General features: G+C 41.7%; 1 protein-coding gene across 3 annotated transcripts in view; it reads right to left on the reverse strand.

Annotated features, from left to right (window-relative positions):
- GPC3 (glypican 3) overlaps positions 1-13909 on the reverse strand; it is a 245626-nt gene that overhangs the window by 76607 nt on the left and 155110 nt on the right. For all 3 annotated transcript variants that reach the window (XM_079962803.1, XM_079962802.1, XM_079962801.1), the window contains one exon: positions 13325-13450. In XM_079962803.1, coding sequence (XP_079818929.1) covers positions 13325-13450 — 126 coding nt within the window. The remainder of the gene's footprint in view (positions 1-13324; positions 13451-13909) is intronic.

Here is a 13909-nt window from a genome sequence, read left to right on the forward strand (position 1 = left end):
CACCCCTCTCCCAGCCAAGTGAATGCAGGGTGTGAACATGCGCACTCCATGCACCCCAGTCTCCATGGTGGAGGGGGGCAGGATCCACACTAGGCTTTCTCCCAAAGCATCCTGGGAACAGTAGTTTGTTATGGAAGCTGAGAGGTGTTAGGAGGCCCCTTTTCTCCACACAGAACTACAGTCCCCAAAGTTCCCTGGGAAGAGGGAATGACTGTTAAGCCACTATGAGAACTGCAGCCATGTCAGGGGAATGGAGGGTCTCCTAATAACTCTCCGCACCTTAGAAAACTACAGTTCCCACAATGCTTTGAGAGAGCTCATGACTGTCCAAGTGGTATAGCAGCACTTACAATGTAAGGTGTGGATGTGGCCTATGGATGGTATGCCCTCCCCTTTTCATGGTTCTAGTCTGGTGGCCCAAATATGGCTTGCCTAAGCCTCTGATGGACTACCATATGCAGATGAATTTGGCTTCGAGTCCCTGAAGATGGGAGGGGAAATGGAAAGGAAACAAAGAGTCTGCCAAGCTCCAGGAGGCCCACCTCCGCTTCTGCCTTGTTTGCTTACGATTTGTATATAAAACCTTTAAACAATATGTTGGCAATAAAAGCAAAATTGGAAACTAATTCATCTCCAGGAGCAAAGCAGAAGGAGTTTAGGGAAGTGGTTGAAGTCTTTTAAGTAATGAGGGAATAAACTGAGAAAAGGGAAAGTTTAAGATGAATTATGTTTGTGCAGGATCCAATTCTCTTCTTCACTGTTTGGTAACAGCAGCATATTCTCACAATGCGCTTGAAAAAAAGTTGTTTTGAAAAGGGAACTGTGTCATCTTATTCAGGAGAGAATTATAAGAATACACCACCACCAAGAAGCTTATGAAACTCTGTCAATCTGAACACATATTAGGATTTGAGATTTGAGAACTGAGGAAACCCTGACATGTGTGTAAAATCCTTCAATTAGCAAAGAATTATCCAAGCCTTTGTATATACATTTATAAACTGGGAATGTGCCACCTGGGAGAAGTATATATTGACAGCATTTTGCCATCAACAGGCAACATCTTTTTTAAACACAGCCTTGTTACTTTTCACCCCTCCATATGAGTTTCTCCAACAATTCTGCAATTTCACAGCCAAGAGCCTCTACACCCTACGGAGATTTGAAGAGAAAAGCTAGTTTCCCTTGGAACATTTCATACAAACATAGTATGCACAGCCGTTCATTCATCAGCCCTGGCTACCACTGATGTGAAACCAAGGCAATGGAGCTTTAAACCAAATCCTGGGGAGAAGGGAGACAATATTACAAATAGTACAAATGACAAGGAAATTACTGAAACCTGGTGAGGTGAGACTTATGACAGGAATCTTGAAACTGAGGGGTATAACCTATTCAAAAGAAAAAGATCAAACAGGAAGGGGGGAGTAGGAGGAGCATTATATGTAAAGGATGAATACACTTGTGATGAGGTCCATGACCTGGAGCACAGAAAGCAGATTGAGAGCATATGGGTAAAAATTGTAGGAGAGGGAAGGAACAGTGACCTATGGGTTTCTGATATAGACCTCCAGGCCAGACTGTGTACTTGGAAGATGCCTTCCCAGGGCAGAATACCAAACAATAAAGATATAGCAGTCATGGCTGCAACTATCCTGATATCAGTTGCAACTCAAACTCTGCCAAGAATGTCAGGTCCACCAAACTCTTCAATTGCCTCAATGACAATTTAATTTCCCAGAACATGTAAGAAGCAACAAGGGAATTGTCTACTGTAAAATAATGCATGGTGTGGAGAAGCCAGTTAGATAAAGAAAAGTTTTCTTCCCTCTCATAATGAACTTGTGGACATCCAGTGAAGTTGTTGGAAGATCAAAGAAAGTCCTTCTTCACGTGGCACATAGTTAAGCCATGAACTCACTCCCCCAGGAGACAATGATGACCACTAACTTGGATGGCTTTAAAAGAGAATTAGACAAATTCATGGAGGAGGAGAGGGCTATGGATGGCTAGCAGCCATGATGGCTATGAGCCGCCTCCACAGCTGGAGGCAGGAATGTTTTCAGATATCAGTTCCTGGAAACTGCAATGCGGCAGAGTGCTCTTGTGCTCAGTTCCCGCTTGCCAGATTTCCTTTGAAGCATCTGGGTGGGCTCTGTAAGAAGAGGAATGTTCTTGGATAAGGTGGGTCATTGGGTTGCTCCAACATCTTACATTTGCGCACATACTTTCTGCTTCCAATAAGGTTCCAGGAGACCTTGACGTTCCATTCTGAGTTGCAGAAAAGCAGCCATGTAGCCTGCACAATGCTCTGTGGGGGTTTTATTGTGCAAGTTTTACTCTTGTTCCACTGAGTTGCTGATCAGTAAAAATTAAAGCTCAGTGGGATCCACTGAATATTTGGGCATTGATCAGGATTTGCCATGGGATGCAACGATATCGATTGCCATCACTGCTGCTATTCTATTCTGTTGCAAGTTGCTTGGAAATCTGTGATAACAAGTGATTAACAAATTATCTATATCGATAATATTAACATTATTGGTCATTTTGAGCCTAATTTCAGCAAGATTGAAGTGCAGAGAAGATAGCACTCTATGAGTGCCATATGTGTGAGGTTCTGTTGTGTTTTTGTATTTTCTGTTGGAGTGGCTGGGGCAACCCAGTTGGATGGATGGGGGGGGGGGGAAACCCATAGTATTAGTTCACAGACCCAACAGTATCAATCCATGCAATACATCATTAGCAAGCAAAAAAGAGAAAGCTAATGCTAGGCTGCATTAATAGAAGTATACTGTCCTGATCAAGGGAAGCAATAGTCCTGCCTTGGTCTGACCACACCTGCAGCCCTCTGGGCAATTTAAGAAAGATATTGACAAGATGGGTGCAGAGAAGGGCAACTAAGATGATTAAGGTTGTGGAAACCAAGTCTTATTAGGAATGGTTGAGGGAGTTGGGTATGTTTAGCCTGGATAAGAAGAGACTGAGAGGAGATATGAGAGCCATCTTACAATATCTCAATGGCCATCACATGGAAGATGGAGAAAGCTTGTTTTCACTTGCTTCGGAGGGTGGGACTTGTACAAATGGATTCAAGTTACAAGAAAGGAGATTCGGGCTAAATGTCTGAAATAACTTTCTGACAGTAAGAGCTATAGAACAGATTCCCTTGGGAGGTGATGGACTTGGAGGTTTATAAGGAGAGGTTGGATGGCCATCTATCAAGTATGGTAACTGCTATGTGCTCTATGTGAGGCTATCTTTGATGATGGTCTGGAAGCTAAAGTTAGTGCAATATGTAGCTGCTAGTCTGTTGGCCACTTCAGCTCCTTAAGGTCATATTATACCGGTCCTGAGAGAATGGCACTGGCTACCAACTGGATACTGAGCCAATCTAAGTGACTGTCAAAACTTACAAAGCTTGGGCCCTATATCAAGTTCTGGCCACTACAGTTTAAGGAGGAGACTGAGAAGCTGGAACATATGCAGAGGGGGATGGCGACCAAGGTGATCAAGGGTCTGGAAACAAAACCTTATGAGGAACAGTTGAAGGAGTTGGAGATGTTTAGCCTGGAGAAGAGAAGACTGGGAGTTGATATGATAGCCCTCTTCAAATACCTGAAGGGCTCTGCATGGAAGATGGAGCAAGTTTTGTCTTGTTCCAGAGGGTAGGACCCAAACCAATGAATTCAAGTGACAAGGAAGGAGATTCTGACTAAACATCAGGAAGAACTTTATGATTGTGAGAGCTGTTCAACAATGGAATGGACTCCTTTGGAAGGTGTTGGACTCCCCTCCCCCAAACATATTTTTATTGAAACTTTTGCATAAAGACAAAGTACACAGAACAAATGGGTTTTTAGACTCATCATTCAATAAAAGGTTATTTAAAAGCATCTGTTATTCTTCCTAGCCAGAAATGAGGTATAAGATCATGGAAAAGGGTAAGGGGAAAGGAGAGTGGAAGAGGAGGGGAAAAGAATAAGACTTATTGAGAATAAGTCCCCTTGAAAACTATGCATGAGTTGTAGGAGGATCCAGATCTTACTATTTATTTATAAAGTCATTAAAAGGTTGCCAACTCGCAAAGGATAGATCTTTTTTGTCGTGCCTTGCATAACCCGGACATGCTGGGACAGTTTCTCCTATAAAGCTTTGCGCCATAGTTCATCAATCTATTTGTGGTGTGGAAAATGCACAACATCCTTCCAGTGACTCCAATCTAGCTGTTGCCAAAAGGAAAGCTAGCAATGTTTTAGTGTGAATGGAAATGTAAACAATATTTATTATTGCCAATAGTGCTGTGGTGGGACATGGCAAGATATCTTAACCAGAAATAGAACAAGGCACCAAGTAATAGAATCATAGAAGGGGCCACAAGAGCCATCTAGTTCACCCCTGCAATGCGGAATCTTTTTCCCAACATGGGGCTCAAACTCACCACCCTGAGACCAAGACTCATGTTCTACCAATTGAGCTATCCCAGTAATCAAGTACCTTGTTCCAGAAGTGGGTGAGTGCTTAACCACTCCACCACATGTGGATAGTAGTGCCAGTTTCTGAGCAGCCTTACCAACATAAGAGGGAGTCAGATTGATGCTATGCAGGCAAGGAGGTGTCCAGTGCAAGTGAAACAGGATTCATAAAGTTGCTTCTTGAGTGTTTGTCAAAATGGATTTCAACAGTGGGTTTTTGTCCAAAGCCTGTCCCACATCTACTCCCCTATTTGAGTGGTGAGGTTGGTTTCCCACTGGGGTCAAGGAGTTGTGGACAACCCCTTCTTTAGGACAAATAGGAGTTTATAAATTTGGGAAGCCATCCCTTTGTAGGCCAGGGTGGATCAGGTGCAGTGGTTTCATATGTGGCTTGAGATCGCAGAAGTTGCGCTTGGTTGTAGAGTTTGCATGCAGATGAATGAGTTTGTAAATCCTGCAGCCATGGGTAGGAGATGCCTTCTAATCTGACTGCTAGTGCCTCTTTTCTGATGGGTCTGCCTCTAGGAAGAAGATTGTGAAATCTGAATACCCCTTTCGCTTCCCAGTCTGCAGGTACTTATCCTCTTGTTGAAAGTTGAGGAAAGGAAGAGCCAAAGGAGGGAGGGGTGCAAGAGGGGCTTATCATTTCCAGATTGAGAAAGTGAGTCTTAAGAACAGATTTTTAATTTTATTGACTGCATTCCAGGACATAGGCAAGAAAGAAAGGCCTCATATCGTCAGTGGTTTTGGTGATGACTCCATTCTTACCCAGGGCATGTCCAAACTGCTGGTGGAGCATTGTTATTATTCATTTTAGTTGAAAAGCATCAAAATAAAATGGTCTATAGAGGGTATTTTTGGCAAATCTGTTGTGCTTACCTTTTGTTGGTGTAGCATTCTATGGTGTGTTGCTGCTTCTTTAGAGTCTTGGGTTTGTCTATTGGCAGAACTTGGGATAGAAATGGAAAGCAAGGTAAGGTGGCCATTCTGAGGGCAGTAATACAACTGAGTCGTGAAAGGCCTGTTTGTTTCCACCTGCAAATAGGTCAGATTGCAGTTTGGAAGCAAGGCTGGTGCCATTTCTTTTTGTACAGTTGCGTTAAATCTTTAGTTAGTGTCACCCCCCAGGTATCTGAACGCTGAATAGCATGGCTAGAAGCCAGAGAAGGTTTGCATTTGGTTTCTTGCTTCTCCAGGGATGCTGAAAGTCATTATCGTGGATTTGAAATTATTTTATTTGATTCCTGATGCTTTAAGATGGATTGGAGTGCTGGTATCACTCAGCTAGGACTTGTTGTCATTATTATTACCTCAACTGAAAACAGATTGATAGTATGTGAGTCTTTTCCTGATGGTACGCCTTGAACTTTGTGGTTTCTGATCTTGTTTGCCAGGGTTTCAATCGCTAGAGCAAACAATGGGGGGGGGGGATTCAGCAGGTAAACATGCCAAATGCCTCATTGTAGTTGGATTGCCAGTGATCTGAGTCTGTTCATTTAGAGTTTGGACTGATTTGTATATGTGTAGTCTACAAAGTGGAGCATTTCTCCCCTCCAAATTTCATTTTGTTTCACAAAGATTTCATAAAGCTGCGTCCAACTCTGCCTAAGGCCTTGAATGGATCCAAGGAAATGAAGGCTGCCTGAATTTTGCTTGAGGTAATTTTACAAACGGCTTTCAAGGCTTGGTGTCTAGAGTAGGATATGTGTTGCTTTGGAATAAATCCTGTTTGATGGGGAGATATCAACATGCATATCAACACATTCAACCTCTTTACCATTACTGCTGACAATATTTTTGCATTTTTGCATTTGAGAAGTAAGATCCTAAAAGAGCTGAGTCTTTATCCGGTTTGCATACAACCGCTATCTTGGAGAGTCCCCAGGATGCAATAATAGCTCCACCTTCAAGCATATTGCTAAAAGGTTTAGTGAGCCATGGAGCAAGTTCATTTTTAATACTTTTTGTAGAATGCGGCACCCAGAGGCGTAGAAAGGTCTGGTGGTACCCGGTGCAGAAATTTTATTCTCTCTCACACACACGCCATTAAAAGAAGGAAAAATAAGATACTTACAGTTGCAAGTGTTATTTTCTGGTTTATTTACTTAACATTGTGAGCATAAGCACTTAAAACTCCCCCTGCAACTTTGTTCTCACACCCCACCTCTCCTCCTGTGTGTTCCAGGGTTTGGGTCCTGAGTTGAGGGAGCTTTGGCTTCTCTCCTTCCCTCCCTCCTCTGCTTGTTTGCTTGCCTGCCTCCTTCCTGTCCTCTGCCTGCCTGCCTGCCTGCCTCCTTCAGCAGCCCAGGAGCGCGGGGCAACAGCACGCCACCCGCCCGTGACTCCCAAACCTCCCCCGAGCTGTCAAAATGAAGGGGGAAGGCCATTGGCAAAGCAGCACAACTCCCCCCTTCCCCCGATGGCTCAGGGTAGACTTGGGAGTCACAGGCAGGTGGCGCACCAAATGTCACCCCCCCTCAGTGATTACACCCGGGGTGGCCCGTCCCCACCACACACCCCTTCCTACACCTCTGGTGGCACTGAATCCACCAAGAGCTGGGGATTTCCCATTTTTAGTGTTTTGCTAATGGAGAATACCTCCGATTCTTGTATTGGACTATTGAGAAATTACCCTTGATTTGGTGTAAGCATGTCTATCAAAGATGATGTTATAAAGTTCTCCATTATTTGCATGTCAGAATTACTTGGGAAGTGTAAGTCAGAAGAGAAAGTGCTGAAGTCCTTATTAATGTCCTATAGTGTATTTCACCTGCTTCTGTCCATATTGAGGCAATTGAGTTCAAAGGCTGGTAACTTGAGGCCCTTATCTCCAAATTCATAGTATTTGCCTTACATTTAGTCTTTGCCGCATTAATGTTGCTTTTCCCCAGCAATTGCCATTCATGTTTTTTAGACTGAAGAAGGTGGTATGCTTTACCCCCCTGCTTGTTCATTTATATTCTCTTTCAAGATGTCTGATCTGTTGTTCCTGTTGCCATGTTAGGGATATCCTGGTTTTCCAGATCTTGCTGGTTTCCACAATGCAATGGCTTCTCAGTACCACCTTCACAGCATCCCAGAGGGTTCAAGGCTCCCTGCCTGAAGTGTTATTGCTTTCTTAATATTGTTCTATTGTTCCTTTCAGGTTTGATGCAGCCAGCACTTGGGTGAAAGTTTCATTGGCGAGTAATGCAGAAAGCTTTTGTCCATGCAATGTCTGTACTGACTGGTGCATGGTCTGAGACAGTTGCTATTCCATTTTCCTGCCGCTCTGACTTTTTGCATGAGTCCTGAAGAAATCAATATATAATCATAATGGGAATAAATAAAGCAGTGTGAGAAAAAGCTGAAGTCCCTCGTGCAGGTGTCACCATAATCCCACCAGATCATGAGCCGCTATTATTCACACTGCTTTAGTGCCTGGGCTATTGTTTGAGTTTGCACTGTGGCTCTTGTCCATAGACTTATTGAGGCAGATGCCCCCCCCCCCCCAATATTATGGAGGCTTTTGCAAAATCCTTGAGATTATTCAGTGTGAATTTTAAGAATGTTGATTGATTGGTGCATACAAAGCTCCCCGAGTGTATAGTTCTCTGTGAAGCGTCCCCTTTACAAAACATCCATTTTACAAAGGCAAATCTGCCATTAAGATCTGTGATGGTATACTGCATTACAAAGGGACTTTTCTGGGTAATAATAACTGCTACCCCTCTTGCTTTTGATGTGCCAGTTCCACCTATTTGTGATTCTAGCCACCTTCCCTTGAGATTCTATACCCAGAATTTTTCTTTTGCTCAGTTTCCTGAAGAAACATGGTTTCCAGTTATTATTATTTTGAGAACACTTAACCAGGCTTCCAAGCTCTTTTACATTCAATGTCAGTACCTTAATTGAGCCACTAGATGGTGCTCTTGTGCTTGAAATACTCATTTAGCCAGAAAAATGTGTGATGCAATAGGTGGAAAGATAGGGAAAAAAGGAGTTTGAAAAGCGTAGAAACTTGAAACAGTAACTACAAATTGAACAGAACATTAAACTGCCCCCTTCAGTCAGGAAGTTCCTCCATTACTGATGGAGTTTGGAGCAATTCTGAGAGTTGCTGCTTTTCAGGGGAAAATTTGGGGGGCCAGTGGGAGCCTGTTTCTGAGCAGAGTCTGCTCTCTCCCCAGGGCTTGTAGTTGTGATTGCAACCATCCACCTTGCTGAGAAAAACTCCACTTAAGATTTAATAGTAATGGTAATGAGAAACACTTACGTTTTGCTTTCAATCTGTTTCACTTGAAGACATTTCAGGGCTTGGGTTACTGGCTGGTCGCTTGTTTCTCACTGTGCATCAAGCAGCCCCTTGCCCGTGGGCTGAGCATCCAAGTATGGATTAAGTGGTTTGTGGGGGGGCGGGTTCTAAGCTTTTGGAAGTGTTGCTCCATTTGTGTTGTATCTGCTGCAGAAAACATCTTTCCATTATGCTGGACTAGCAGTTGAAAGGGGAAGCCCCAGCAATACAGCACTCCCTTTTCTTGCTGAGCCTGATTCCCCTTCATTCCTGAGGACTGATCATGCTGCCTGGGGGCTGATGGGAGTTAGAGACCAAAAACAGCAGCATGAAAAGTGGAAATTTGCCCTAAAACTTGCTCCGACCATAATGCTGTGAAGATGGAAATGAAACTAACACCAATTGGTTCCTTTAGATGGAGAATGAATGACACTTTGTTTAGGAATGAAGAAGTGACTAAGAAGGCCCAAAAAACCTTGAGAGATTATTTCGAGATAAATATGAACACCACTGTTGAAAAAAGAGTAATCTGGGACGCAAGCAAAGCAGTTATGAGAGGATTTCTGATACAACAGAATGCAATTAAGAAGAGAGTCCAAAATGAGAAAAAAGATAAAATTTTGGAGAAAATAAAGGAAGGAGAAAAGAAATTGAGAGTGAAACCAAAGTCACAGGAGATCCTGAAAGAGATAAAGTTATATCAAGTACAATATATGAAAATGATGAATCAGGAAATAGAATGGAAAATTAAACAGATGAGACAAAAGACGTTTGAATCGGCAAATAAATGCAGAAAACTGCTGGCTTGGCAAATGAAAAAAAGACAAAAACTTAATATTATTACAAACTTGGAAGTGGAAGGAAAGAATATACAGAATCCAGCGGAGATCAGAAAGTGCTTCCAGAGGTACTTCAAACAACTATATACACAGGAGACGCAGAAAGAAATGGACATTGACCGTTTTTTGAAAATAAATGGACTACAAAAAATCTCTCAAGAAAATAAGTTAATGTTGAATTACAAAATAACAGACCAGGAGGTAGAAGGGGCCATTCAGAACATGCAGTTAGGTAAATCCCCAGGACCGGATGGTTTGACTTCAAGATATTATAGATCCTTGAAAGAATGGTTAGTACAACCTTTAAAGGAAGTCTGTAATGAAATATTGGAAGGGAAAAGGGCACCAGAGTCGTGGAAGGAAGCTTATATTACACTTATACCGAAAATAGAGTCTGAAAAGACACAGCGTAAGAATTACCGCCCCATATCTTTGTTTAATGTGGATTATAAAATTTTTGCAGATATTTTGGCTAAGAGACTAAAAAAGGTGTTAGTAGAAGAAATTCATAAAGATCAAGCGGGCTTTCTCCCGGGCAGACACTTGTCTGACAATACGAGGAACATAATTAATATCTTAGAGAAATTACAAGTGAATATTAATACTAAAGCAGTTCTGATATTTGTGGACGCAGAGAAAGCCTTCGACAATATTTCTTGGAGTTTCGTGAAGAAAAACTTACAAGGGATGGGGGTTGGTCAAGGGTTTGGAAATGGTATAGGTGCAATTTACTCAGAACAAAAGGCTAAATTAATTGTGAATAATGTAGTGACGGAAGAATTTAAGATAGAGAAAGGAACACAACAAGGTTGCCCAATCTCTCCATTGCTTTTTATATCGGTCCTGGAGGTTCTTTTAAACATGATTAGAAGGGACCAATTGGTTAAACAGTACAAATTGAAAGCATTTGCTGATGATTTGGTATTGACATTACAGGAGCCAGAGTCTAGTACTAAAAGAGTACTGGAACTAATTCAAGAATTTGGTCAGGTAGCGGGTTTTAAGTTGAACAAAATGAAAAGTAAGGTGTTAGAGAAAAACCTAACTGTGATTGAGAGAGAGAGGTTTCAGAAAGAGACAGGATTACCACTGGTTAAGAAAGTGAAATACCCAGGGGTCAATATGACTGCCAAGAATGTGAACTTATTTAAGGATAACTATGAAAAATGTTGGATGGAAGTGAAAAAGGACTTAGAAATATGGTCAAATCTGAAGCTATCATTGCTAGGCCGAATTGCTGCGATAAAAATGAATGTACTGCCTAGGATGCTGTTTTTGTTTCAAACATTGCAAATTCTGGATAAAATTGATTGTTTCAAGAAGTGGCAGAGAGATATTTCTAGATTTGTCTGGCAGGGCAGGAAACCTCGAATAAAATTTAAGATACTAACTGATGCTAAAGAAAGAGGTGGATTTGCCCTGCCAGACCTTAAACTTTATTATGAATGAGCCGCTTTTTGCTGGCTGAGAGAATGGTTGCTTCTTGAAAACACAGACGTGCTGGATCTAGAAGGTTTTAACAACGTATTTGGGTGGCATGCATATTTGTGGTATGATAAGGTTAAAGCACATGAAGCGTTTAAAAATCATATTGTCAGAAAAGCACTGTTTAACGTCTGGATAAGATATAAGGACTTGCTCGAAAATAAAACCCCAAGGTGGTTGTCACCAATGGAAGCGAAGACTCAGAAAAAGCTCAATATGGAGGCCAAATGGCCGAAATATTGGGAAATTCTGGAACAAGAGGGAGATAGATTAAAACTACAGAGTTTTGAAAAACTAAAAAATAGAGTGCGGGATTGGCTCCATTATTATCAAATAATGGAGGCATATAATCTGGACAAAAAAAATGGCTTCTAGGTGGAAAAATCAAAATTGGAAATAGAGCTGTTAGATCCCAAAAGTAAGAACTTGTTAAGAATGTATAACTTGCTGTTGAAATGGAACACTCAGGATGAAACAGTGAAATCAGCTATGATTAAATGGGCACAAGATGTTGGACATAATATTATGATGGCTGTCTGGGAACAGTTATGGACCACAGGTATGAAATTTACGGCATGTAATGCCTTAAGAGAGAATATAATGAAAATGATTTACAGGTGGTACATGACCCCAGTCAAGCTTGCTAAAATTTACCATTTGCCCGATAATAAATGTTGGAAATGTAAAGAGACTGAAGGCACATTCTTTCACCTTTGGTGGACATGCCCAAGGATTAAGACTTTCTGGGAAATGATCTACAATGAAATGAAAAAGGTATTTAAATATACTTTTCTGAAGAAACCAGAGGCCTTTCTCCTGGGCATGGTCGGCCAATTGGTGTCAAAGAAGGATAGAACTTTCTTTATGTATGCTACAACAGCAGCAAGAATACTTATTGTAAAGTACTGGAAGACACAAGATCTACCCACCCGGGAAGAATGGCAGATGAAGGTGATGGACTTCATGGAACTGGCGGAAATGACTGGCAGAATCCGAGACCAGGGAGAAGAGTCGGTGGAAGAAGATTGGAAGAAATTTAAAGTTTATTTACAGAAACACTGTAAAATTAAGGAATGTTAGAAGGAGGCTGGAATGAAGTTATGTGGCTTTAGCAGAAATATTATAAAGGATTAAGTAAAAATAGATTGTTAATGGATGAAAGGAGGAAAGGTAAAGTTACATTATATTAAGATAAATTATAGGATAAAAATTGGGAAAGATGGAAAGGATTTGCTGAAATAGCTAACCGAACTAGAATACAAAAAAAGAGAGGTGCGAGGAGGTCAAGGAAACAAGTAAATGAAAGTTAAGTTATGGGAAGGTTCGTTGTGTTTTTTAATTGTTTCTATTTTTCTGTTTTTCTTTTTTTTATTATTATTATTATTTTTCTATTCTCTTCTTTTTTTACTGTGATGTGCTGTTATGTTTTTGTTTAACTTGGAATTATCTCTTTCTCTTTTTGTAACAATTAAAACTTTAATAAATATTATTTTAAAAAAACAACAGCAGCATGGTCACAATTCTGAGTCATCCAATGAACCCGAGTGTTGGAGGGTTCAGAACAGACAAAAGGAATTCTTCATACAGCACAACATTAAATATGACACACACACACCCCAAACTTGGATGGCTTTAAAAGACAAATTCATGGAGGATCTGAAGACTTATCAATGGCTACGAGCCACAATGACTACGTATCTTGTGCCTCCACTGTCAGAGGCAGCCATGCTTCTGAGCCCCAGTTGCTGGAAACGCAGGAGGGGAGAGTTCTGCTGCTCTCGGGTCCCGCTTGCAGGCGTCCCACCTGCTTGGCCATCTGGAGAACAGGATGCTGGGCAAAGTGGGCCTTCAGCCTAATCCAGCATCCAAGCTCTTCTCAGGATGGGATTTGGAGTCCAAAGACACACGGAAGAACTGCGGCAGATGGACAGCATAATACTACTACAGTGGTACCTCAGGTTACAGACGCTTCAGGTTATAGACTCCGCTAACCCAGAAATAGTACCTCGGGTTCAGAATTTTGCTTCAGGATGAGAACAGAAATTGTGTGGCAGCGGGAGGCCCCATTAACTAAAGTGGTACCTCAGGTTAAGAACAGTTTCAGGTTAAGAACAGACCTCCGGAAAGAATTAAGTTCTTAACCTGAGGTACCACTGTACAAAGAAATTCAAGCTGGGGCCAAGCATAACAACAACAACTACAACTCAGCATCACTAAAGGGGAAGGAAAGGAAAGAAATGAATTCATTTTACCTTTCTACAACTTCTTGGCCATTCCAGCAGTGGGTATTATTCTGTGCAGTGGAGCTATGGCTGCAGATGTATTCTGGCAAACTGCTGTAGAAACTACTGTGGGCTCTCAGTTTTGTGATAAGTTCCCTGAAACAAAGTAGAGATGCCAAAAATGAAACTAAAGGCTTAAACAAGTAATGCTATTGTTTTAAACTAGTTCGCAAACCAGTCTTGAATCACAACAGAAAGCATTTAGCAGACACAAACATAGAATGAGTTAATATGCTTGTCCTCCAGTGGTTGGTTCCTTGGGCTAGCGTGGTGATTTAAGTGGTGTCCAGTCTCTGTGTGGCTTACTGGGCTGAAATCCTACAGAGATGCTTTGGGGATTCCTCCTGCAACAACTTTGACCAATATTTAAACATGACATTGTAATGTTTTCCTCTGCCGCTAGGTGCTGCTGGAGGATTGCAACAGTTTTGGCTTCTGCAATAGGCAGAATACGCAGAAAAGCAGCATTAAGCACATATTGTTGTTATTTAGTCGTGTCCGCCTCTTGGTGACCCCATGGACCAGAGCACGCCAGGCACTCCTGTCTTCCACTGC

This window comes from Podarcis cretensis, assembly GCF_951804945.1.
Source record: "Podarcis cretensis genome assembly, chromosome: Z".
In the NCBI taxonomy this organism is placed as follows: domain Eukaryota; kingdom Metazoa; phylum Chordata; class Lepidosauria; order Squamata; family Lacertidae; genus Podarcis; species Podarcis cretensis.